At 40.1% G+C, this 25,154-nt stretch overlaps 1 protein-coding gene across 1 annotated transcript in view; it reads right to left on the bottom strand.

Annotated features, from left to right (window-relative positions):
* Strn (striatin) overlaps positions 1-25,154 on the bottom strand; it is a 102,283-nt gene that overhangs the window by 40,869 nt on the left and 36,260 nt on the right. Inside the window, exons 3-6 of the mRNA XM_045137246.1 lie at positions 16,277-16,350; positions 6,168-6,246; positions 5,126-5,293; positions 3,493-3,628 (exon numbers count right to left, since the gene is read on the bottom strand). Of these exons, the coding sequence (XP_044993181.1) occupies positions 3,493-3,628; positions 5,126-5,293; positions 6,168-6,246; positions 16,277-16,350 (457 nt within the window). The remainder of the gene's footprint in view (positions 1-3,492; positions 3,629-5,125; positions 5,294-6,167; positions 6,247-16,276; positions 16,351-25,154) is intronic.

The raw sequence follows: 25,154 nt of genomic DNA, 5'->3' as shown, positions 1-25,154 counted from the left end.
AGGACTCATGGAAAGCCTGTGGTCTAGACTCCGTCTGTCAGGACTCATGGAAAGCCTGTGGCCTAGACTCCGTCTGTCAGGACTCATGGAAAGCCTGTGGCCTAGACTCCGTCTGTCAGGACTCATGGAAAGCCTGTGGTCTAGACTCCGTCTGTCAGGACTCATGGAAAGCCTGTGGCCTAGACTCCGTCTGTCAGGACTCATGGAAAGCCTGTGGTCTAGACTCCGTCTGTCAGGACTCATGGAAAGCCTGTGGCCTAGACTCCGTCTGTCAGGACTCATGGAAAGCCTGTGGCCTAGACTCCGTCTGTCAGGACTCATGGAAAGCCTGTGGTCTAGACTCCGCCTGTCAGGACTCATGGAAAGCCTGTGGCCTAGACTCCGTCTGTCAGGACTCATGGAAAGCCTGTGGTCTAGACTCCGTCTGTCAGGACTCATGGAAAGCCTGTGGTCTAGACTCCGCCTGTCAGGACTCATGGAAAGCCTGTGGTCTAGACTCCGTCTGTCAGGACTCATGGAAAGCCTGTGGTCTAGACTCCGTCTGTCAGGACTCATGGAAAGCCTGTGGCCTAGACTCCGTCTGTCAGGACTCATGGAAAGCCTGTGGCCTAGACTCCGTCTGTCAGGACTCATGGAAAGCCTGTGGTCTAGACTCCATCTGTCAGGACTCATGGAAAGCCTGTGGCCTAGACTCCGTCTGTCAGGACTCATGGAAAGCCTGTGGCCTAGACTCCGTCTGTCAGGACTCATGGAAAGCCTGTGGTCTAGACTCCATCTGTCAGGACTCATGGAAAGCCTGTGGCCTAGACTCCGTCTGTCAGGACTCATGGAAAGCAGATGCTCAAAACAACACACATGCATCCCGAGGTCATCTGCAGTGCTAAGAGGCACTAGCACGCTCATTCTCCCTCCCCACTCCCCATCAATAAATAAAGTAGTTCTAGGCTGTGTGGCTATCAAGTTGTTTAGAAAGAGACAATAGATTCTGAAAATCTTAGAAAAAGCACAATAGGCAAGATTCTGTTTTGTCATTGTTTTTCAAAGCAGGGTCTCACTCTAGTCCGGGCTGACCTGGTATTCACGCTGTAGCCTGAGTGGCCTTGAACTCAGCTTCCTATGTGAACCTCTCCAGTGCTAGAAATAAAGGTGTGTGCCACCATACCCAGCTGGATTCTTTAATTTTTTTTAATTTATTTGTAAGCAGAGATACACACACAGACACTGACACACAGAGTATGGGAACCCCAGGGCCTCTAGCCAATGTAAAACAACTCCAGATGAATGCTCCATTTTGTGCATCTGGCTTCCATGAGTACTGGAGAATTGAACCCAGGTCTTTAGACTTTGCAGGCAAGTGCCTTAACTACTGAGCCAGCCCCGGATTCTTTTTATCATTATTAAAACCACAGTTAATGATTCTTATAGCCATTGATATCTTTTCCTCCCAAGTTTGTGAATGTGAAAACTAAATATTACTGTACTGTTACCTTTACATAGTTTAAAATCCAGAAACTTTTTTTGTGTTTTTTTTTTGGTGTTGTTTTTCAAGGTAGGATTTCGCTCTAGCCCAGGAGGACCTGAGATTCTCTGTGTAGTCTCAGGGTAACCTTGACTTCACAGCAATCCTCCTACCACTGCCTCTCAAGGGCTGTGATCAAAGATGTGCACCACCATGCCTAACTTAAACTGATAATTCTTTATGCACACTTATAATTTCAAGGTCCTATTATTCTGAATTGATGATGGTGAGAAAGTTGTTAATAATGATGGTAAGATGTAGTGAAGTGGTGGACAGTGAGGAAAAAGATGAAAACAAATCAGACCCTTACAACACAATAAACTAACCCTTAATTTCTAACCACTGGCTTCGTTTTTTAATTCAAAATAGTTTTAATTGGCTCACAGATCCTTAAATATTTGAATTGATATGGTCACTAACAAATTCATAGCATCAAACTCAGAATTACTTGCCACTGATTTATGAATAAAGTAAGTAATATCTCAAAACAATCGTCCACAGGAGGGAAAAAAAAAAACAATAAGGAGTTACACAATTTCAAAGTTGATTAGGACAGAAACACAGTGCTACAGACCTGTACGCCCTATTCTACACCCATTTGGGTAAAGAAAATTTGAGAAAGTTTTGAGACAGCAGCTATGCACAGAGTACTACTGATTAGTGGCCATTCTCACCAGCAGTTAGACACTACAGCAGAGCACACCATTCTCACCAGCAGTTAGACTCTACAGCAGAGCACACCATTCTCACCAGCAGTTAGACTCTACAGCAGAGCACACCGTTCTCACCAGCAGTTAGACTCTACAGCAGAGCACACCGTTCTCACCAGCAGTTAGACTCTACAGCAGAGCACACCGTTCTCACCAGCAGTTAAGACTCTACAGCAGAGCACACCGTTCTCACCAGCAGTTAGACTCTACAGCAGAGCACACCATTCTCACCAGCAGTTAGACACTACAGCAGAGCACACCATTCTCACCAGCAGTTAGACTCTACAGCAGAGCACACCATTCTCACCAGCAGTTAGACTCTACAGCAGAGCACACCGTTCTCACCAGCAGTTAGACACTACAGCAGAGCACACCGTTCTCACAGCAGTTAGACACTACAGCAGAGCACACCGTTCTCACCGGCAGTTAGACTCTACAGCAGAGCACACCATTCTCACCAGCAGTTAGACACCCTGCAGGAAAGCACACCATTCTCACCAGCAGCCTTGGGCCTGGGTCCAGTGTGCCGGGTGTCGCTTTGCTTCCTCCTCCCTCATCTCAAATGAACGAGGAGGAGGAGGAGGTGTAAGTATTTTCTGAACCAAAGCAAAGCACTCCCATTCAATCTCAATTTTTATAAAGGAACAGGAGGAAGAGGAAGAAAGGAGGAAAAGAAGAGAAAGAAGGGAGTGAAGGGAAAAGGAGAGATAAAAGAAGGGAAGAGACTAGAGGGGAAAAGAAGGAACCAACATCAACTTAAAGACATTTCTTATTTTAGAATACTGCACAGGAGAGTCAATAAACTTATGAAGATCTGAATAAAATTCTTAAACAACCTTCAAACACTAATCAATTCAGTTTCTGAAGTACATAGCACCTGACTACCAGAGCAACTCAGGACAGACAACCTGCATGGACCACAGTTAATGCCAGGTGACATCAAGCACCATCGTGGTGTCTGTTTCACTGTCTGCTAACAACCAACACTGCATTTATCATCTTTACCTGTGCCACAGAAATGCTAGCTTGCTTAAAGGATTAACAAAATGTCTGAGCGAGGTGTTCTAAACTAGAACGGTGTTATACTAAACATATTGTTGAAATTGAAATCAGTAATAAAAAGTTTCCTTTTCCCCCAAATTCATGGGAAAAAAAAATAACTTTAGAGAGGACAAAGACAGACAGACAGACACACACACACACATATATAGTATGCATTATGGTATGCAAAAATCCTTATATTATCTGTGTTAGATAGCTCACCGTTGAAGTATCAATGATACTTTTCTCTCTTCCATCAACGTCGTCATCCTCGTCCTCATCACTGAAACCTGCAGCTGCATTTTCAAGGAATTTGAAGTTTTCCAGCACAGAGGCAGAATCTGTTAACTCGGATTTTCTGATTTAAAACACATATACCCTACTCAATTAATCTTTTAAAACTTCAGTATAAAAGTCAATTCATGATATGTTTCCCTAACTTCTGTTTATAATAAATATGATCCCCACATGGAATCTCCCCTCGATTGGCTTCTCTTTTGATCTTTATGTCAATATCAATGTGTTTCTATCCCTGTTTCTATTTCTGTATTATTTGTATTATTTTCTTTTCTGCAGCTCTTTGACCTTTCACATAGTTTCCGTAACTACAAAGAAATTTAATGACTGCTCACTTTACTAATCCTATACTTTTATTATTTATTTTGTTGATTTTCAAGGTAGGGTCTCATTCTAGCCCAGACTGACTGGAACTCACTCTGCAGTCTCAGGCTGACCCTGAATTCACATTGCTTTTTACTTCTGCTGGGATTAAAGGCATGTGCCACCAAGCCCAGCTTTAATCCTATACTTTTATGTTGAGGGTGGGGAAAGGTACTATGTTTTCCCTAGGGAATTTATATAGTTTAATTAAGACTATTCTTCTAGCCTAAACATGGTTAAAAATATTAATACTGTATTTAGATTTTCACAAGATCTTTCATATTTTAACCAATTAAGACTCATGTTAAACCAGGCATGGCGGTGTATACCTTTAATCCCAGCACTCAACAGGCAGAGCTAGGAGGATTGTTTTAAGTTTGAGGGCAGCCTCAGACTACAGATGAATTTCTAGTTAGCCTGGGCTAGAGCAAGACCCTACCTTAAACCTCCCCCTCCAAAAAACAGAATCATATTAAATAGAAATATATCTACTTGTATGATAACATGGTCCAAAAGGAAAATAGAATATTTCTAACAACCTTTGAATTTTTCACTTCATCTATCAATTAAATATACATATACTTAAAATAAATATTTTATGCCAATGGAAAATGAATTACAGCATTATGGTTTAAATGACTTTTGAAAAGGCTTACTTCTCAAAGAATGTGAGGCTGGGCATGGTGGTGCACACCTTTAGTCCCAGCACTCGTGGGCAGAGGTAGGAGGATCGCTGAGAGTTCAAGGCCACCCTGAGACTATATAGTGAACTTCAGGTCAGCCTGAACTAGAGTGAGACCCTACTTTGAAAAAAAAAGAATGTGAAGTATTTTCATGATTTCTACTTCATTAGTAATAAAATTTCATTTTTACAGATTTGTACTGAACTTCAACAAGATCTCTTATGAAATTCTAATGTACTGGTGAGGCTTTAAGATATTAAAATCTATTACTTATTACTTAAATTTCAAGTAAATAAAAATTTTCTAAATGAAAATAATATTCCTGAATTAAAATAATCATGTGATACCTATAATTCCTGTATTACCTTCTAACCAAATAAAACTTTAAATTATAGTTAACTATAATTAAATTATTTCTAAATCATTATCTACAAGTATAATACTTCCCAACCCAAAAATACTTAACAAGAATTAAAGTTATAGCTAAAACAATTTCCAGACAAAACACTTACCCAATCATTGCTGTGTCTCTCACTTCAGCCTCTGTGCCATTTATAACTGAGTCCTGATTTTTTTCATCCTCTCTGTCAGTGACATCACTTGAAAAACCCAATAGAGCTCGCACTCGTTTAGACTTCACATCTAGAATAGTGTCTGTATAGCCCACTTCCTGGAGATACCTGTGTGGAAAGGACCCTTACAGTTCAATCATACAGGAGTCAACGTTCTACATTTTAGTAAGTAAATAAAAGTGTTTCTTCAGATTACTGCCCATGTAATACTGAACAGTACAGCACTATGTTAATAAGACTTGTTCATGATATTCCAGCTGCAGACAGAGCTGCCTCTTGCAGTACCAGCCTCTAGAGTCACTGAGAAAAATCAAAGAACTATACAATACACCATTCATTTATCCCAAAAAGAGACTATGCCTTAATATATTTCATGGCACATTCTTTTTTTTTTAGAGAGGAATGGAGCAAGATCACTTCCAAACTCTACCAATTACTATTTTATAATAATGACTTCAGTAGGACTTTCCCCCATACTTCTAATGTAAAGTTTATAGCTTGACTGAGAGTAAGACCAAATTGTCTCTATTATATATTGTTTCCTGCATGACATACAAGACAGTATTTTCCAGAGTAACCAACAAATGAAGCTTCTACCCTGAGACAATACTAAAATACTGAAATAAATGGACCACAATGAAACTGTGGGGCACAAGGGATGCCTGTGCATGGCTGTGTGGTGGTGCATGCCTTTAATCCCAGCACTCGGGAGGCAGAGGTAGGAGGATTGCCTTGAGTTTGAGGCCACCCTGAGACTACATAGTGAATTCCAGGTCAGCCTGGGTAAAGTGAGACCCAACCTCGAAAAACAAAAAATAAATAAATAAATTCCAATACTAGATAAAAGCGTTCAATATGAAAAAGAAATAATTTCAATTAAGGTTTTTCCAAGTGCACTAGCAAAACAACAGAGAAACTAAAACATAAAATATGAAAACATTCCTCACCTTCAGCTCAGTAAGTTTAACCTTGGTATACTTACTGTCTAAGTAGCTGTCGACCTTGTTTCCACATTAACTGGCTATTTTGTTGTGGCTGCACCTCTGTTTCATTACCTTCATCTGAAAAATATTAAATGACAGTAAAATTAAGTTAATTTGCATGTTTGGGCAACTCAACTCAGAAATAATACCCAATAAACATTTACATGATTACAAATATGCAAACTTGAAAACTTTTTAATTTTTTTTTTTTTTTTTGAGAGGGAAAAAGAGAAAGAGAACTGGCACACCAGGACCTCAAACAAACTAGATACATGTGCTACTTTGTGTATCTGGCTTTATGTAGGTAACTGGGACATTGAAAATGGACTGACAGGCTTGTAAGCAAGTGCCTTTCACCTCCCCAGCCCAACACGAAAATAAGACATATGTTCTAAGACAATGTAAATTGATTGTAACTAAAATTTCTATAATAAAACTCATTAATAGAAGTTCATTATTGTTCTTGGCATCTTTAAAGTAGCACTAAACTAAAGACATTTCCCTATCATTTTGGCTGGCCTGAGGCTTTTCCTTCAGAACAAAGACCTCCCAAATCAAGTCACACAGTGAGAACCAGATTAAGACATTATAAGAAACATGGAATCATAGTTTTTTCTTATCTATCTATCTATGCATATCTATATAAAATCTCAATCCAAATCGGTTTCTACCATAGTCATAAATTAAAACTTCAAGTATTGTTTCAACTAACGTGTGTGTGTGTGTGTGTGTGTGTGTGAATGTTTGTGTAATGTGGGGAATAAACCCAGAACCTTACAGGTAAGTACTCTACTACTGATACATCCTATAGCCTCAATAATATTGCTTAAATGAGCCGGGCATGATGGCACATGTCTTTAATCCCAGCACCCGGGAGGCAGAGGTAGGAGGATCACCGTGAGTTTAAGGCCACCCTGAGACTCCATAGTGAATTCCAGGTCAGCCTGGGCTAGAGGGAGACCCTCCCTCGAAAAACCAAAAATAATAATAATAATAATAATAATAATAACAATAATAATAATGATATTGTTTCAATGAAAAGTCTCTTACATCACTTAAAATTTAAATTCATTAGGTAAAGGCTGAATTCATTTAAGATTTAACAAAAAGAAATTTCTCCATGGAGAGTCTGAACTGAAGTTCCAAATTACACTATGATCGAAACTAAACAGTTTTTGAAGCAAGCCCATCACACTGCCATTTTTTTTTAATGTGTGTGAGAGAGACAGACAGAGAGAGAACTGGCCCGCCAGGGCCTCCGGCCACTGAAATCCAACTACAGACACATGTGCCACCTTGTGCACACATGTGACTGCAAGCTTGTGTCACCTTGTGTGTCTGGTTTACGTGGGATCTGAAGAGTAGAACATGAGTCCTTAGGCTTTGCAGGCAAGCACCTTAACTGCTAAGCCATCTCTCCTGCCCAAAACTTAGTACTTTTTAAATATCATACTTATCAGCCCTTGAATAAACTACAAGAAACTACTGATTTTTATAGGATCCTATTCACATGGGTCCTCTCTGTATGTCCATGTGATTCAAGAGAGACTGAGAAATTTTGTTTTGTAACATTTGAAATTATTCATTTACTGCGTGATCACTGTGTTCCCAATACTGTGTTAACAATGCATACATTATCTCTTAATCCTTACAATCTCAAAAAACAAATGTTTAGTTCCATTTTAAAAACAAAGAAGCTCAGTTTTGGAGGATAATTTTCAGGTTTCTCAGAAACACAGTTTTCAGTGTTGAAATCCCACATGTTCCACTTGGAATGGAATGGCATAGCTGGAAGCTGGAAGAGAGTCAGTCCCCAGACAGTGCATCTAGTGCCAGAAGGTGCTACATGGGCGACTGGGGGAAAATGACCAATATTGGTCCAACCAACTCATGGTCTAACTTACTTAGCAGCAAATAACCTGTCGTGATGCCCACACAAGTGCAATAGTGGCATGCAGCCATGGTGGGGAACCAACTGCTCTTGATTTGGCTAACTGATCCCCTCAGTGGTACGGGACCCATAGCTGAAGCTAGGAAACCAGTCAGAACCATCCAAACATAAGCCCACTCTCCATTATCAAGCTACCATCAATCGTGGGCTACAAGAGGGCCTACACCTATTAAATTCTCTATTAAAAAAAAACAAAAAACAAAAAACTAAGGGTTATCTCATTTGTCTGGTGCTAACTTACTCTCCATTGGAGAATTTGCTTCTCTTTTTCAGGTAGATGCAGATCCTAAGGAGAAAGCCAACCCATCATACCTCAAAAGGGCCCCAGCTGAAACTAAGAATAATTGGTGAAACAAGCAAGGGTGCTGTTTTTGTGGTGAACCAGATACCAGCACAAGGGTGAAGGAGACCAACACAGAGAACAATCAACTCCTACCAACTCAAAGATCTAGAGTCCCAGAGGCCCCCAACACCTCATCACTGAAGCAGACCAAAAATGATCCCAACATGTCTCAGGGAAACTTTGCAGAAGAGGGGGCGGAAAGAATGTCAGAGCCACATGTTGGGTCATAATACGCAGAGACATTTATCCTACCCGTAACTGTAACTCTACAATGCATGACCCATATACCTCAACAAGGAGAGGTCAAGGGGAAGGGGTAGGTCACAGATGAGCCTAATAACGGTACCAAACCGACTGTATTCGCTGAGTACAAAACTAATTAATAAAAAAAAAACCTTAAAAATAAAAATAAATTAAAAATAAACACCCCTCCTCTTTAAGTCAGATTTCTCTTGCACTTTCATATCCAGGTTAAACACAGAGTTCTTAGCACCAATAGTAAATGATAATCAACTATCAAATTACTCTTGCCTTATGAAGTTCAAAAAGTAGTATGTGCCAGGCGTGGTGGCGCATGCCTTTAAGCCCAGCACTCAGGAGGCTCATGTAAGAGACTATCTGTGAGTCCGAGGCCCACGTGGGCTAAACTGCTGCATCAACAACAAAAGAGGGAGTCCACTCAGGGGCTACAACACCTGCTTGTAAATCCTGCCAGCCCAGAGTTCAATTCCCTAGTACCCACGTAAAGACAGACGCACAAAGTGGCACATGCTGAAGGAGAAATAGGAACAAGATCGTTTTTTTAAAAATACACTGTATCTATTTGAGAGAGAGAAGCAGATAGAACGGGCCCATCAGGGCCTCCAGCCACTGCAAATGAAATTCCAGATGCGTGTGCCACTTTGTGCAACCGGCTTACATGGATACTGGGAAGCCTAACCTGGGTCCTTCCACTTCACAGGCAAGCACCTGAACCACTAAGCCACCTCTCCAGCCCCAAGACAGTTTTTCACAGGCAGTCAGCTAGGGATAGGAGGTGAAGGAGGTGCCCCAGCAGGGCTGGGAGCAGCGCCTATCCAGGCTCATCCACATGGCTGCAGGCAGTATGCCCGCAGGAACTCCCTACTTAGTCCTCAGCTCAGCACACGGGGTGGGCGCCCTGGCCCCAGTCACAAAGTCCATGAACCGATCAGGCCTCTCCTTCCTCCTTCCACTCAGTCTAAAAGCAAGGGTCTCCCTAAGTGATCCATCCAGATACAGGAGCCTAACCATGGGTAGCTCTCTCTCCTTGTGGTTTCAGTGAACACCAGTGTCCGTCAGGCTCCCTCCACCTTCCTCGCCTGGCGGGGGTACTTCTGCCTGCGTGTTGCCTTGCTTGTCTCCCACGTGCATCTTGTCCGCGGTGCTTTCTTGCTTTGTTACAGGTCTGATTTGCTTTGCTTTCTGAGCCCTTCAGGTCTTTTCTATGAAGGGCATCTTTTCTTTTTTTTTTTTTTTTTTTTTTTTTGGTTTTTTGAGGTAGGGTCTCACTCTGGCCCAGGCTGACCTGGAATTCACTCTGTAGTCTCAGAGTGGCCTCAAACTCAAGGCAATCCTCCTCCCTCTGCCTCCCCAGTGCTGGGGTTAAAGGTGTGTGCTGCCACGCCCGGCTCCTTTGGTCTTTTATATGAAGGCTCTTTGGCTCTGGTACTTTGCCTTCCACCTGTGGGGGTATGTACCTCCTGAATTCTTTGCTAAAACAGATAAGGACCCAAAAGTTAGGGTTCACAGGCTCTCCCTGAACCTTATGATCCCGCATCAATGTATCTGGAGTTCATGTACGTGGCAAGAGACTCTAGCGTGCACATAGTTTTGATATAGGATTGGGGGTTCAGGAGGGGGAACCCAGAATTTATGAACCCCAAGTTTTGGTTTCTGTTCTATCTTTAATAAAAAATTAATAAAGATGCACTCAAAAGGTTATGAATTACTAAGTTTGTTTGGGGGAACCACACATTGTAGAGTTTATTTAAAGGAGATTAGGATCTAGGAAGGGAGGCTAAAGCCATCATGAACACGTGGGAAGTAGGAAACATGCTCTTATGTGGAAACACTGCATAGTTTACACAGTCCCTTTTAAGAAAAGTTGAGGTTTTTAGATAAAAATTGGAGTAAAGCCACAAATGCTCATTTAAGAGAAACTGAGGCTTATTAAAGAGAGATTAGAGGAGAGCCACAAAACTGTGGAGAGCAGAATGTGGGAGCTCGTGTGGGGAGACATAGGAGGAATCCGCACGGCCTCGGCCACGTGCTTCCCATGGTAACAGGCCAGGAGGGCAAACGGTGAGGCTCAAGGACAACTGAGAGGGCAGCTATCGAGCAGAGAGCAAGGGATTCAGAGGAGAAATGAGTAATGAAGAGAGTTACACTCATGCTTACCCAGAGTTTAAAGAGATTACACAGGTGTCAAGCCTAGAGCTGGTGAGAGAACCTACCACGATCACCCACATGGTAGGTCTGGAGCATAAGGGAAGCACACACAGTGGTAGACGTGGAGAACAGAAGAAAATTGTACAAGTAACCAAAGTGAGAAATTACCCAAACTATAAAACAGAGGCAAGCCAAGCGTGGTGGTTCACGCCTTTAATCCCAGCACTCGGCAGGCAGGCGCAGTAGGACTGCTGTGAGTTCAAGGCCACCCTGAAACTACATATTTAATTCCAGGTCAGCCTGGACCAGAGTGAGACCCTACCTGGAACCCCCGCTCACGTCCCTCCCCCTCCCTACACACACAGAGGCAAGCCGAGAAGCTCAGATCAGGAAGCAGTGCAGCGCTCTCCCACCGCCACGGGGAGGGAGGCTGTGCATGTGTCCAAACAGCACAGAACAAAACGAGGGAGATCCACGTGCCCCGGGGGTCGTGCCGAGAGAGGGCAAGGGACAAGAGGCTGCAGGTATACAGGGGAGAACCCAACCGGGTTTTTTTATTTGTTTGGTTGGTTTAGGTGTTTTTTAATTTATTTATTTTTTTCTTTTCACTCTTAAAGGTAGGTTTTTGCTCTAGCCCAGGCTGACCTGGAACTCATTATGTAGTCTTGGGGTAGCCTTGAACTCACAGCAATCCTCATACCTCTGCCTCCCAAGTGCTGGGATTAAAGGCTTGCATCACCACACCTAGCCCAGCTGGTTTTCAGATTTGCAGGGTGGACCCCAGGGCCAGCCCACCTGGGCCATTTATTTAGGTAAAGTGCCAGGCTGTGGGCAGCAGGGGCACTGTACATCTGTTTTGATCAGACAGGAGTTTCATTTCTGTCCTTGCACCAGGCCTGGTGAGATGGCATCTCCTGGTTTTCTTTGGGCCTCAATCTATAACAAACTGCCTAAAAGAGGCTAACTTTCTCTTAATTTCCTGTACTTTCTCTCTCTGCCCTTACAAATAAATAAGTAAATATTTTTAGACTTGGATAGTGGCACATACCTTTAATCTCAGCTCAGGTAGGAGTACCACAGTGAGTTTGAGGCCAGCCTAGAGCTACAGAGTAAATACCAAATCAGCTGTGAAACACTGACTCAAAAATGACCAAGAAAGCCAGCTGTAGTAGGACACACCTTTAATCCCAGATACTGTGAGTTCATGAGTTTGAGGCCACCTTGAGCTAGAGCGAGACCCTACCTGGAACATAGTAAATTCTAGATCAGCCTGGGCTAGAGTGAGACCCTACATTGAAAAAAAAATGATTTTTTAATAAAGAAGATACATACTATGGACTTCTAAACAGACATTACTTTATTCAGTTATTAAAATTATTTGACTGCTACTTCTAACTAAGTTGGAATAATAGGGATTGGATTTACCATCCTGACTGAAACAATAAAACCAAATAGACGAAATAATGTTCAAAACACTAGATATAAAAGGATAAAAGAGGGCTGGAGAGATGGCTTAGCGGTTAAGCGCTTGCCTGCGAAGCCTAAGGACCCCAGTTCGAGGCTCAATTCCCCAGGACCCACGTTAGCCAGATGCACAAGGGGGCGCATGTGTCTGGAGTTCATTTGCAGTGGCTGGAAGCCCTGGTGCACCCATTCTCTCTGTCTCTCTCTCTCTCTCCCTCTCTCTGTCACTCTCAAATAAATAAATAAAAATGAACAAAAAATATTTTTTAAAAAAAGGATAAAAGAATATGATCCCAGAGAGAAGGGAAGCAAAAAGATGAACCTTATAATTTCCCTTTCAAATTGACTAGCTTCTAGATAATAACACAGGGAGGAGGAACAAAACCAGTAGTTAAAGAAATAATGGGGCTAGAGGGATGGCTTAGTGGTTAAGGTGCTTGCCTGTAAAGCCAAAGAACCAAGGTTCGATTCCCCAGGACCCATGTAAGCCAGATGCACAAGGTGGTGCATGTGTCTGGAGTTTGTATGCAACGGCTGGAGGCCCTGGTGTGCCAATTTTCTCTCTCTGCTTCTTTTTCACTCAAATAAATAAATAAATAATATAAAATACAATAAATAATGGCTGAGAAGCTGAGTGTGGTGGTACACATCTATAATCCCAGCATTTAGGAAGAGGAGTTGGGAGAATTAGGAGTTCAAGGTCATCCATGGCTGCATCAGGAATTCAAATCCAGCCTGGGCTATATGAGAGCGTGTTACCAAAAAAAAGAAACAATGGTTAAAAAGATCCAAATGTCAGTGAACCAAAGTTCTAAGTTAACAAACCGCAAGCTTAACAAACATCGTGGAGATGGGCAGCTATACTAAAATTGAACAAAATAAAATTGTTTAGAACCAGATAAGAAAGGAAAAAAATCTAAAAAACTGCAAGAGGAAAATTTACATAATGTACAAAGGAACAGCTAAGAACAATAATTGATGTCTCATCAGAAACAGCGTCAGCAGGCAAAATACTTTTCCAGATGTCCAAACGCTGGAAGAATTCATGACCAGCAATCTGTATTAGAGACATGCCTTGCAAGAGCAGTATTGATAGCAGAAGGGAACTACCTGCGTGGACAGAGCACAGGTGCGCACCTCAGGACTCCCCGTGGGTGGGGGAAGGGCTGTAAGAGGACAACACGGCGGAAGGATCAGCACACGGCTTGTCCAAGCAGTACAGCTCGTAGTTAAAAACTAAGTAAATCCTCAGAGTTTGTCCTCCTGACCAACTACTTTTCTGAATGTCTGACCCTTCATAAGCAGTTGATTTTCTCTCATACATACAACTACTATATGGATATTCCTTTTTAAGACGAACCACCAAAATGAAATCCACATGTACAAATCTAATTCCCTACATCTGAGTGCTCGTGGGACAGTAAGACATGCTCTTCCTTTCAGCAGGTCTGCCATGCTCTCAAGACAAGCTTTATCGTCTCTTTACATCTTTGTTCTTCCCTTTACTGGTTCCTCCTCTAAAAACATCTCATTTTCCCCTTCCTCTTCGCCGCCTTACTCTCTTTCTTTTGACTTCTTATCTTTCCACTATTATTTTCCAATCCTTCTCCTCCACTTTCACAATCTAAGCTTCCTGAAAGCCAACTGCACGGTCTTCACTGTATGGTGCCTTTCTGTCCTCACCTGTCTTCTAAAACTGCTGACAACCACACCGTCAGTGACCTGCATGCCACTACCTCCTGCAGCCTTCTGGACATTGATTATTAGGGCTGGTTAGAACACTCTTTTCTTGGTTCCAGACCTCCAGGCTTTTGTTTTACCATTAAAGTAGCACTTACCACTTTTCTTTTTACATTCTATTTCCTACCAGTTTGTTTTGTTTTGTTTTTGTTTTTTTGTTTTTCTTGTTGTTGTTGTTTTGAGATATGGTCTCATGTATCCCAAACTGGACTTGAACTCACTATGTAGTTGAGGATGACCTTGAATTTCTGGTCCTCCTGAAGGAGGATAGGAGAAAGACAGCTTTTTTAGACAGTTTCAGTTAGGGATTAAGGCTCAAAGAGAATGAAGAGATACCACCTCACATGCAATCTCACCCTGACACAAGAATGGCAGAAATGGCTAGAGAGATAGATGGCTTAGCAGTTGAGGCGTTTGCCTGCGAAGCCAAAGGATCCTGGTTCAACTCTTGAGAACCCACATAAGCCAGATGCACAAGGGGGCGCATGCATCTCGAGTTTGTTTGCAGTGGCTGGAGGCCTTGGCGCGCCCATTCTCTCCCTGCCTTTCTCTCAAACAAACAAATAAAATAAAATCATAAAAAAAGAATGGCAGAAATGGAACTTGTGTCTGATACAGACTGATCTACAGTGGCCCCTGCTACCTAGACAGATGGCCCGGATGGGATCCAGGGATCCACCCTCTAAATTTACAACCAACAATCGGGTCTTTCCCTTGCCTACAGAAGCTCCTGTCTTCCTCCTGTCATGGACGCCGCTTAGCATTGTTTTTCAGTTTCTCTGCTCTGCCTACCTCTGTTCTTCTGGCCACAAGGTCTTATGTGAGTCCGGCTTCAACCTCACCCAGCCTGGCTTGGGGGGGGGTGGGGGTGGCAGTGCATAAAACTATTTTTCTCTTTGATTACACATGACTTTCCTCTGGTTTCTGAATCTACCATGGACAGGTTCTTCCCCAGTTTCCCTACACATGCTCCTAGAGTCTGCTTTCCACGTGCTGGAAGCCTTACTTCAATCTCTCGTGAAAAGCCTCCGTTCCCTTAAGTCCACATGCTTGCAGCTTGACTCCAGATTTTCTTTTTTTCCCACACCTCAATTTCTCTTAAATGAACCTTATAAACTATGCAATGTTTCTACATGAGACTGCTTCCTAAGCCCCACAATTTGTGATTTCTCCCTTAAACAAATCCCATAGTTTATAATATCTCCCTGAATAAACTCAATAGTTCACAATTTATCCTTTCTGAGTCCATCATTATCAATTCTTTGTTAAAGCAGCAAAAGACTCTGGTGCACTCATTCTCTCCACATACAAATAATATTTGAGAAGATAAAAACAAATATTTTAAGAATTAAAGTTAATAAACCCCTACAATTAAGGGTATAAATTTTATTTGAAGACATAAATGACTGCCAATACCTTTAATATTTAATTAAATACTTAAATCTGAAATCATGTCCAAAATTCACCTATCTGAAATATGGTAACTTTTTAAATATACACTATTTTCACTTTCCCTTTATACATACTAATAGGTGAATAATATGCATATTACAAATATTATTTTGAATTCTTGGGTGGTTGAACAGAAGGGGAGGGAAAAGAAAAATAACATAAAAAGATAGTATTTCAATCAGTTAACATGTTCTGTGTATAGAACTTCCTCCGAGCAAGCAAGGACAAAACAATCTGAAACAGGGAATCAGGTTGTAGCTGTTGTCTGCAGAACTGAAGGCTGAAGTTTGGACTCAGTACAAGCCAAAGTGCGCCACCACGGGGCTGCGCCTCCATCCCTCCCCTCGGCCCCACGGGGTCCAGGGTAAGGGGTTAGCTTTGAGAAGAGAACTCCTCTCTCCTTTTTAGGAGGTCAGGATTACGAGGGCATCGTGTACTTTTTACTGCACATGTCCAAGTTCCCAACAGTGCAAGGAAAGGTTATGTGGGTGCTCTTGTACCCCATGGAAGCCTGAACCTTCTACTACTTAAGAGTGCTAAAATGCTGAGCTAAAAAAGGAGGAGGAAGAAAACAGAAGGAAGTAGGTGGAAAAGGATACTCAATGATTAGTGTCAAGGAAAGCAGGTTAGACAAATACATTGCAAGTAATTAAAAATTAACTTACAGTTTTAAATTTGTTTCTATAAATAGTAATATCAGACATTAGCTTCTTTTTTAATCATTTAAACTTCCTTTAAAGTTAGCTTACCAGAATCATAACTTGGAGGCTTCATATCTCCCTGATTCAATTCTGTCCCATATTTCAACTTGTGGTATTTGGCTCTAACAAAGAAATGAGAAAAAACAAACCATCTTAAGATATATTTAAATGAAATTTAAGGTATGTAATAGAATAGTTTTAAATATGTAACAGCCCTGGCTATACTCCTAGAACTTTCCAAGGTTCACAGATATCCATGGTATCAAAATCTAACAAAAAAGCACTTGCCTTTTTTGTTTCTGTACCAAGAATTGCCATTGTAAGAAAACAAAGAAATAAGAGAAGAAATCCTAATTCTTCATTCTATAATTACAAATGAACCATGCATTCAAGTTCCTGTTGTACTCAAATTTTCTTGATGACTAGGAGTTGAACTGTATTATAAAAGCAATTAAAACAACGTTTGGAATGTGAAATTAAATTTGGTAAGACTAATCTTTCTCCAAATTGAGTTTTTCTTAAAAAAGAAAAAGCATCTGTAATATTATATGCCTTGCTGGGTAATGACAATTTATCAAAACACTTAGGGTGAACAATTCAAGGATCCAGAAATCATCACTATTGGTAAGATATTCTAGTAGTAATGAATAACTTTCTTTTTCTCCTAGTCAATATACCCTTTGTTACTCAGAAAGAATTCTGAATGAGAAAGACTGTCTTCTATTAGTTAATGGAATGTTCTTATTTCTGGTTAACTTGTTTTAAATGTCTGATTTAACTAAGATCTAAGCATAATAAACTGTAACTAGATAAATTTTTTTCAAGTATAACTAAAATGACCACATCTTCTTGAGGTATTTACTTTTTATCCCTAAAATAATGAAACTATTCGTAAGCAAATATTCAATAAGTTAACACAGATAATAAAAATAACACTAAATCTTCAGAACCAAAATAATAAAGGAAGAAAAAGGAAGCACCCAAGATTGAAAGCTTTTATTTCTTACAAAAAAGAAACTAAGGCCAGACGTGGTGGTGCACACCTTTAATCCCAGCACTCAGGAGGCAGAGGTAGGAGGATCACTGAGAGTTCAAGGCCACCCTGAGAGTACATAGTGAATTCCAGGTCAGCCTGGGCTAGAGTGAGACCCTACCTTGAAAAAGAAAAAGTCCTAAGCAACACTATACATTTTTTTGGGGGGTGGAGGGATTGTTTTCTAAGAAAAGGTCTCATGTTGGCCTTGAATTCACTATGTAGCAGAAGATGGCCTTGAACTTCTAATTATCATGCCTTTACCTACCAAGTGATAGGATTTCAGGCATACATCACCAAATATGGTTCCATAAGGTTTATTACAATTCAAGAAACATACAGGGAATGAAAATTACTTGCTCAGATTTGTAAATTATTGAAATCTTCTGTGATTATTATGCAATGATAATCATTCTGCAGTCATTAACAGAAAAATCAGATTTTAAAAAATTCATCAGGGCTAGAGAGAGATGGCTCTGTGGTTATGGTACTTGCCTATAAAGCCTAACGACCCAAGTTCAATCCTCAGCACCCACAATAAAGCCAGATAATGTGGCACATGCAATTTGGAGTTTGTAGCGGCTAGAGGCCCTGGTGAACCAATTCTCTCCCTCATTCTCTGTTTCTCTCTACTGGGTGATGAGGCACACCTTTAATCCCAGCACTTGGAAGGCAAAGATAGGAGAGAGTTTGTGAGTCCAGGCCACCCTGAGACTACATAGTGAATTCCAGGTCAGCATGGGCTTAGAGCAAAACCCCTACCTTGAACAACCAAAACAAGAAAATCCTCAGCTTTATAGGAGAAGGAGGAGAATCTTAAGAAAACCTGTAAATTATAGAATACTAGTGTCCTGTTTCTTTAAATAGATGGTGAGTATATGTACATGTTCTATACTAATCTCTATGTCTTGTATATATGGTTTCACAATAAGTAAGTTCTATAAAGAAAGAAAAAGTATTTGTAGGGGTTAATTTATAAACTTGAGCAAAAATGTAATATATAAATACTATACACATTACTTTTCATGTGGTTTTTTGATAGGTACATTTCATATATATAAACATTTCTGATAGGCTATATGAACGTTAACATAAGGTAATAAGATTTGTTTAGGGGAAAAAATAGTGAACTAAGGCAGACAGAGACTATTTTTATTACTTGGCTAATTATATTACATATTCTTTTTGTTGGTTGGTTGGTTGTTTTTTTTCGAGATAGGGTCTCACTCTAGCCCATGCTGACCGGAAACACACTCTGTGGTTCCTGGCTGGCTTTAAACTTACAACGCTCCTCCTACCTCTGCCTCTCCAGTGATGGGATTAAACGTGTGCCCACCATGCCTGGCTCTTTTCCTTTTTTAATTGTAGTAGATATGATTGGCCCAAATTACCTAGAACATGTTTTTCTATATTACTGATAAGATTTCATCACTAGACCAATTTTTTCCAAACCTATTCAAATATAGTTTTAATAATGTTATCAAAGGGTAAGACTTACAGATATATTAATTTGACTTACAGTTATCAGAACATAAACAGATTCTTTACATTTTCAAGAAACATACTTCATCTACCATAAGCCAAAATAATAGTATCACCCTTAGAAATAAAAACAGCAACTGAATATAACTGGCCTGAGAACAGATCATGTTAACACTTTCAATTTTATTAAATTCATTTATATTTTTATGCTAACACACTGTACTACAGTGCATTCTAGTGGCCTTAGTAAAAATTGCAACAAATTTATTTTTTAAAAAGAATACAAAATATTGTATAAAATAAATAGGAAAAAATGGAAACATTATAAATTAACATTTCACAAAAATTTTGAATACAGCAAAATATGAATTATGGGATTTGGAACAAGCCCTGGCTCCTAAAATCAATGTTCCATTAGAAACTTAAATTTGCTAGAAGATTATTTTACTAACAGAATCCTGCTCTAACTAAGTAACATTCTTTCAAAACAAGTATGTTCTCCCATTATTTTAATACTTCGGCCTCCCATGTTTATTAACTTATGTTTCTTTAAAATATATTTATTTATCTTGAGAGAGAAGAGGAAAGAGAGAAAACAGGCATGCTAGGGCCCCTGGTGCTCATTGCAAATGAACTCCAGGTGCACGCACCACTTTGTGCATCTGGCTTTACATGGGTAACGTGAAATTGAACCCACGCTGTTGAACTCTGCAAGCAAAACACCTTTAATCAATGAGCATTTCTCCAACCCAACTTTCTTATTCCTTATCCTGTTTCTTTCTCATTCTAACTAAAAGATAAGCAGATCTCATGTCTCTCATACATATCTTGGCACCCAAATTGGTGCTTACTGGATAACATAAAAATGTATAATAATTATAATATATTAAAGAAGTCTTACAGCTTTGTTTCAAAGCACATTGTTATAGACAACATGCTGGAAGTATAACATACCAAATCACATCTTTAATGCAGATGCTAAAAATAATGATGTATTTCAACGAATTACTCTATTAAATAAATACCTATGATGTGACAGATGGTATCTACTAGCAATGATCTACAACTTGTAGTCAGTTAAGAGCGGAAACAAGAGGATGACTAAGAAACAGGAAAGTAGTAACAATAAGAGCTTTAATGCATATATTGTAAGAATGTAAATAAAGATTATCTACATCTGTCAAAGGCATTACCAAGTAAAACAACTCAACTTGGGAGAGAGAAGGGAAGGTGGTGGGAGGGGTTATGACCACAGCCTATCCCTTATATTTATGGAAGTTGTTAATAAAGATTTTTTTAAACTACTGAAAAGAAGGTATACAGGAGATTTAGCTAACCTCCAAAGAACAAGTAGGAGCTACAAAAACACAAATGCGTTGATGTGAGTTTTCTGTAAGGACTACCACTGAATTAAAAAACATAGCAAACACCATATTTTGGATCAAAAACAAGTGAAAGGAATGAAGTTCAGAGAGGGCACTGGAAAAAGGGCCCACTTGGCAAAAGAATAACTTTGGGCCGGGCGTGGTGGCGCACGCCTTTAATCCCAGCACACGGGAGGCAGAGGTAGGAGGATCACTGAGAGTTCGAGGCCACCCTGAGACTACATAGTGAATTCCAGGTCAGCCTGAGCCAGAGTGAGACCCTACCTTGAAAAACAAAACAAAACAAAAAAAAAAAAAGAATAACTTTGGAATTAACCGGGTATTTTGAAGCAGGAGGATAACATCATTCTTCCTCTGTAGACATTGAAGGAGAATTAGAACATAGCAATCTTAGAAAGAAAACAGGTGAGTTCCTATAGTAGTGAAAGATGAATGAAAAACGACACCAAGTGGAAATATATAAGAAATAAGGGAGAAACATTTCAAAATTCTACTTTGTATAGTAATATTTAGGTTCCTCAGAATTAAAGCTCCTAAATGAGTATCAAATTAAACACTATACTGATAAAAAAAAATGTAAATTCACTTAGTTTGTAAAGTTTACTGTAGTTAAGAAACACTTTGATAAATCTGCTTTTAAGTAAATCATCCATGTATAATATTACTAATTCAGTTTTCATTTAATTGTGGATCTGAGAGACTATTTAGAAAAACTGTATCACATTACATTGTCCTATCTTCACTAATGTTTTTGTTGAAATGATACAATATATAGAATATACTCTGAAATGAATCAGGACAAATACATTAACTGCTAAAGCTTTGGAGATGCATATAAAAGTAATCAATCTCTCCACATTTGTATTTCAAATTTTCCTCAGTCCAAAAACTTTTTAAGTTCCTAAATGAAAAATATCAGTATGAAAACACTGAAATATTCTCAAGCTCCAAAACATATCTATAATTCCAAGTCTTAAAGTTAGAATAATAAATTCTTGACTAAAAAAAATTAAATGATTTGCAGCTCCAAGACACAAAGAAAATGCTGTATTCCTTAATTTATTACACTTAAGGCTGAGGCAAGTAGATCACAAATTTGAGGCTATCCCAGACTACAGAGTGAGATTCTTCAGGAAAAAAAAAAAAAAAAAAAAACTAAACCAAATTAACAAATGTGCTACTACTTCAGAAATATTCCCAAGTCATTCCATAAACTCCAAGAAAATCAAATCTTGTTTATTCTGAAGAACCTTCCATTATTTTTTAAATTATTTTTATTTATTTATTCAAAAGTGACAGAGAGAGAAAGAGGCAGATAGAGACAGAATGGGCATGCCAGAGCCTCCAGCTACTGCAAATGAACTCCAGATGCATACGCCCCCTTGTGCATCTGGCTAATGTGGGTCCTGGGGAATAGAGCCTCGAACCAGGGTCCTTAGGCTTCACAGGCAAGCGCTTAACCACTAAGCCAGCTCTCCAGCCCGAACCTTCCATTATTAAGAAAAAGAAATCTTCCGTGGACTCAGGTAGCTGAAAGTCCAACTTCTTGAAAACAGTCAGCCACCACTCTGTCCTTCTCACGGCCACATGCCCATGACCTCGCTTATGCTCTCAGTACCTTACTGACTTCGCCCTGGCGCCAAGATCAGTAGGTGGCTGACGGGCAATCCAAATGGTTTCCCCAATATACAACTTACTTGGGAGATTGCTTGGGCCTTCAGTTGCCTAACTCCTTGCTCTCTTTGCTTCCAAAACACTGTTCTCTTCTTCTTTCTCAAGCTATTATTTTTATTGGCTTTTCCCCAAGCATTTCTATTTCCTGTGGCTACTGCAAGCTTTCCTTCTCATGACAATTATTATCTATTTTATATCTGAACTCTCACTATCATTCTTTTGTTCATTTGACTTTTCTCCCTCTCCTCCCTCATTTTCTCTCTCCCTTTCAACTCAGAAACCCGGAATCAATCCTAGATTACCTTTCTCTCTTATTCTTCTCTATACAATCTCCACAAAATTTTCAGTTCTCTTTCTTAGAATGTTTCATGCAGAAGCCAGACAGGCCTTTCCATTTTAGCATATTATTATTTCTTATCCTGGACTGTTTTTTTCTTTCTCTTCTTCTTCTTTTTTTTAATCTGAGACTATTTCTAGTACAGTCCCTGGGTGATCTTTTTAAAATGTATCTCACCATATTTCAAACTTAAAACCTTAGCATGTTCCCAGACTAGATACTAGATTAGATCCTGGGGCAGGAGAAAAGAATAATATGAAGATCACTCTTGGGACATTTGAACGAACAGAACTCTGTTGACATTAAATTTCCTTATTGATAATATACTGTGCTTACATAAGAATAAGTCCTTGCTCTTAGATAATAATACAGAGGGAAAAAAAGAAAATGTATATTTAACTATTTAAGAAATAATTAAGCAAATAATTTAGGAAATAAACAATAATACAGATAGCATAAAAGGTAAAAATGTAAACATGTAATTGGTGAATGTGGGTGAAGGACAGAATAGAGCTCTTTTTCCATTAGTACATTTTAGAACAGAAACATTCTGAGGGCTGGAAAGACGGCTCAGGGCAAGCATGAGGACATGAAGACCCAGGTCCAGGTCTTTGGTGTCAAGATCAGGCAGGGTGGCACAGCCCTATAATCCCAGCGCTAGGAAGGCAGAGGCAAGAGGGACTCAGACATACTGGCTAGCCAGTCTACATGACTTGTTGATACCAAGGTAAGTGAGAGATGCTGTCTCAAAAGAGTAAGCTGAAGAGCGAATGAGGAAGACCTCCAACAGAAACATCAGGCCGCCACACTCATGAGGACACACACTCACACATCAACGTGTCCACACATGCACATGATACACACAATTTCTGTAATAGACTGGTAACCAGTGCAGGCTTCTGAATCAGAAAACCTGGGTAGATCTGACCGCAGCTCCACTACAATTACTTTGAAAGTTAAGGGTCTGGTACATGGTAAACAGCTACACAATAAATTCTTGTTATGGTTGTCTCTTTGGTTAAGCTTACAATTAAGACAGTTGGAGATCTCAAGTATTCACAAATTTTGTACTTTGAAAATATTTTTTTTTCCCTCCCCTAAAACATCTCTCAATCAACTTCTCAAAGTATAAGAAACACCCCGTTTTAGCGCCAGATAAAGCTCTGGTGCACCTGCTTCTCAACAGCCACAAGTATCATCTGCTGAAGGCTACTCTACAGTAGCTTTGAGTCCACTAGCCAACTTCAAAAAATTAAACAAGTGACTCTCAAGAACAAAGTAAAAGTAACAAAACAGAGATTCTAACATCCACTATCAAATTACTGAAAACATCTACACTATCTCAGATTGCTGACAGAACAATTCAAAGATGAACCATTAAAGAAACTTAATTCACCTGATAGTTTCTAAAACTCATTCATGACCCATTTTCCTTCACTTGTGATCTAACAGTTACTTGATTAAACACTAGCAAAATAGGAAGGTAATATTAGCTTCTGGAGAGATAACAGCTGATTGCAAAGGAACAAAATACAGGGGAAAAAGGTTTATAAAAAGATCCTCAGTATCGGGCTGGAGAGATGGCTTAGCGGTTAAGCGTTTGCCTGTGAAGCCTAAGAACCCCGGTTCGAGGCTCGGTTCCCCAGGTCCCACGTTAGCCAGATGCACAAGGGGGCGCACGCGTCTGGAGTTCGTCTGCAGAGGCTGGAAGCCCTGGCGCGCCTATTCTCTCTCTCTCCCTCTATCTGTCTTTCTCCCTGTGTCTGTCACTCTCAAATAAATAAAAAAGTGAACAAAAAATATTAAAAAAAAAAAAGATCCTCAGTGTAGTCTGCCAGAACAAACTTTTTGTTAAGAAACATCAAACTTGGTGGTGACCTTGGGATGACTCAGAAGGCACCACAGTGCTGAGATGGAGTGAAAGCACTGAAACATCTCGATCACACCTTCCAAGGCTCAGGGTCCATCGCAGAAGAGGTGGCAGAAAGAACGTAAGAGCCAAAGGAAGGGTAGGACTCCTTACAACGTGCTCCTCCAGACACAAAATGGCCTGGATATCTATGACCTAGTAATGCCTGACACTACCTACACAAGACCATCATAACAGGAGGAAAAGGTCATGACATCAAAATAAAAAAAGAGACTGAGAGGGGGAGGGGAAATGATGAAGAGTGGAGTTGCAAAGGGAATGGGGGGGGATTACCATGACTTACTGTCTATAATTATGGAAGTTGTCAATAAAAAAAATTTTTTTAAAGAAACATCAAATTGATTAGATGACAAGCGAAGAGAAGCGTTATAAAAAATTCCTCTATAATCAAAACCTGTAAAGAAAAGGTTGAGCACCAGTAATATAGCTCAGTGGTGAAGTGCTTACCTAACATCGCTATCACAAAGAGAAACGGGGGGGGGGGCAGTAGGAAGAAAAAGAAATGGAAAATCAGACAGGCATGGTGGCACAGACTAGACCATATGTGGTGGCGCACGCCTTTAATCCCAGCACTTGGGAGGCAGAGATAGGAGAATGGCCATGAGTTCGAGGCCACCTTGAGGAAATTCGCAAAGTGAGGGAAAGATTGTTATAGCCACCTGTTGGGACATTATGCACAGAGACATTGCCTTCTCCCCATAACTGATAGCTACCCCCACCCACATTTCCCGAGGAGGGTCCCTTCAGACTGGGAGGACAGGGAGGAAGTTAACGATGGTACCAATATGGCTGTATACACACTGTGTACATAACTAATATTTTTTTTAATTTTTAAAAAGGCCACCCTGAGGTGTGATCGAGATGTTTCAGTGCTTTCACTCCATCTCAGCACTGTGGTGCCTTCTGAGTCATCCCAAGGTCACCACCAAGTTTGATGTTTCCAGGTCAGTCTGGACTAGATTGAGACTCTACCTCAAAGAAACAAACAAAAAAAAACAAAAAAAAAAGAAGAAGAAGAAGAAGAAGAAAACAAGACAAGACAGAATACAAAGAAATTTGACTAAAATGTTTTAAATCATATAAAT

This window comes from Jaculus jaculus, chromosome 18 (genome assembly GCF_020740685.1).
Source record: "Jaculus jaculus isolate mJacJac1 chromosome 18, mJacJac1.mat.Y.cur, whole genome shotgun sequence".
NCBI lineage: Eukaryota > Metazoa > Chordata > Mammalia > Rodentia > Dipodidae > Jaculus > Jaculus jaculus.
Note: the sequence above shows the minus strand (reverse complement) of the source record. Positions and strands in the feature narration are given on the sequence as shown.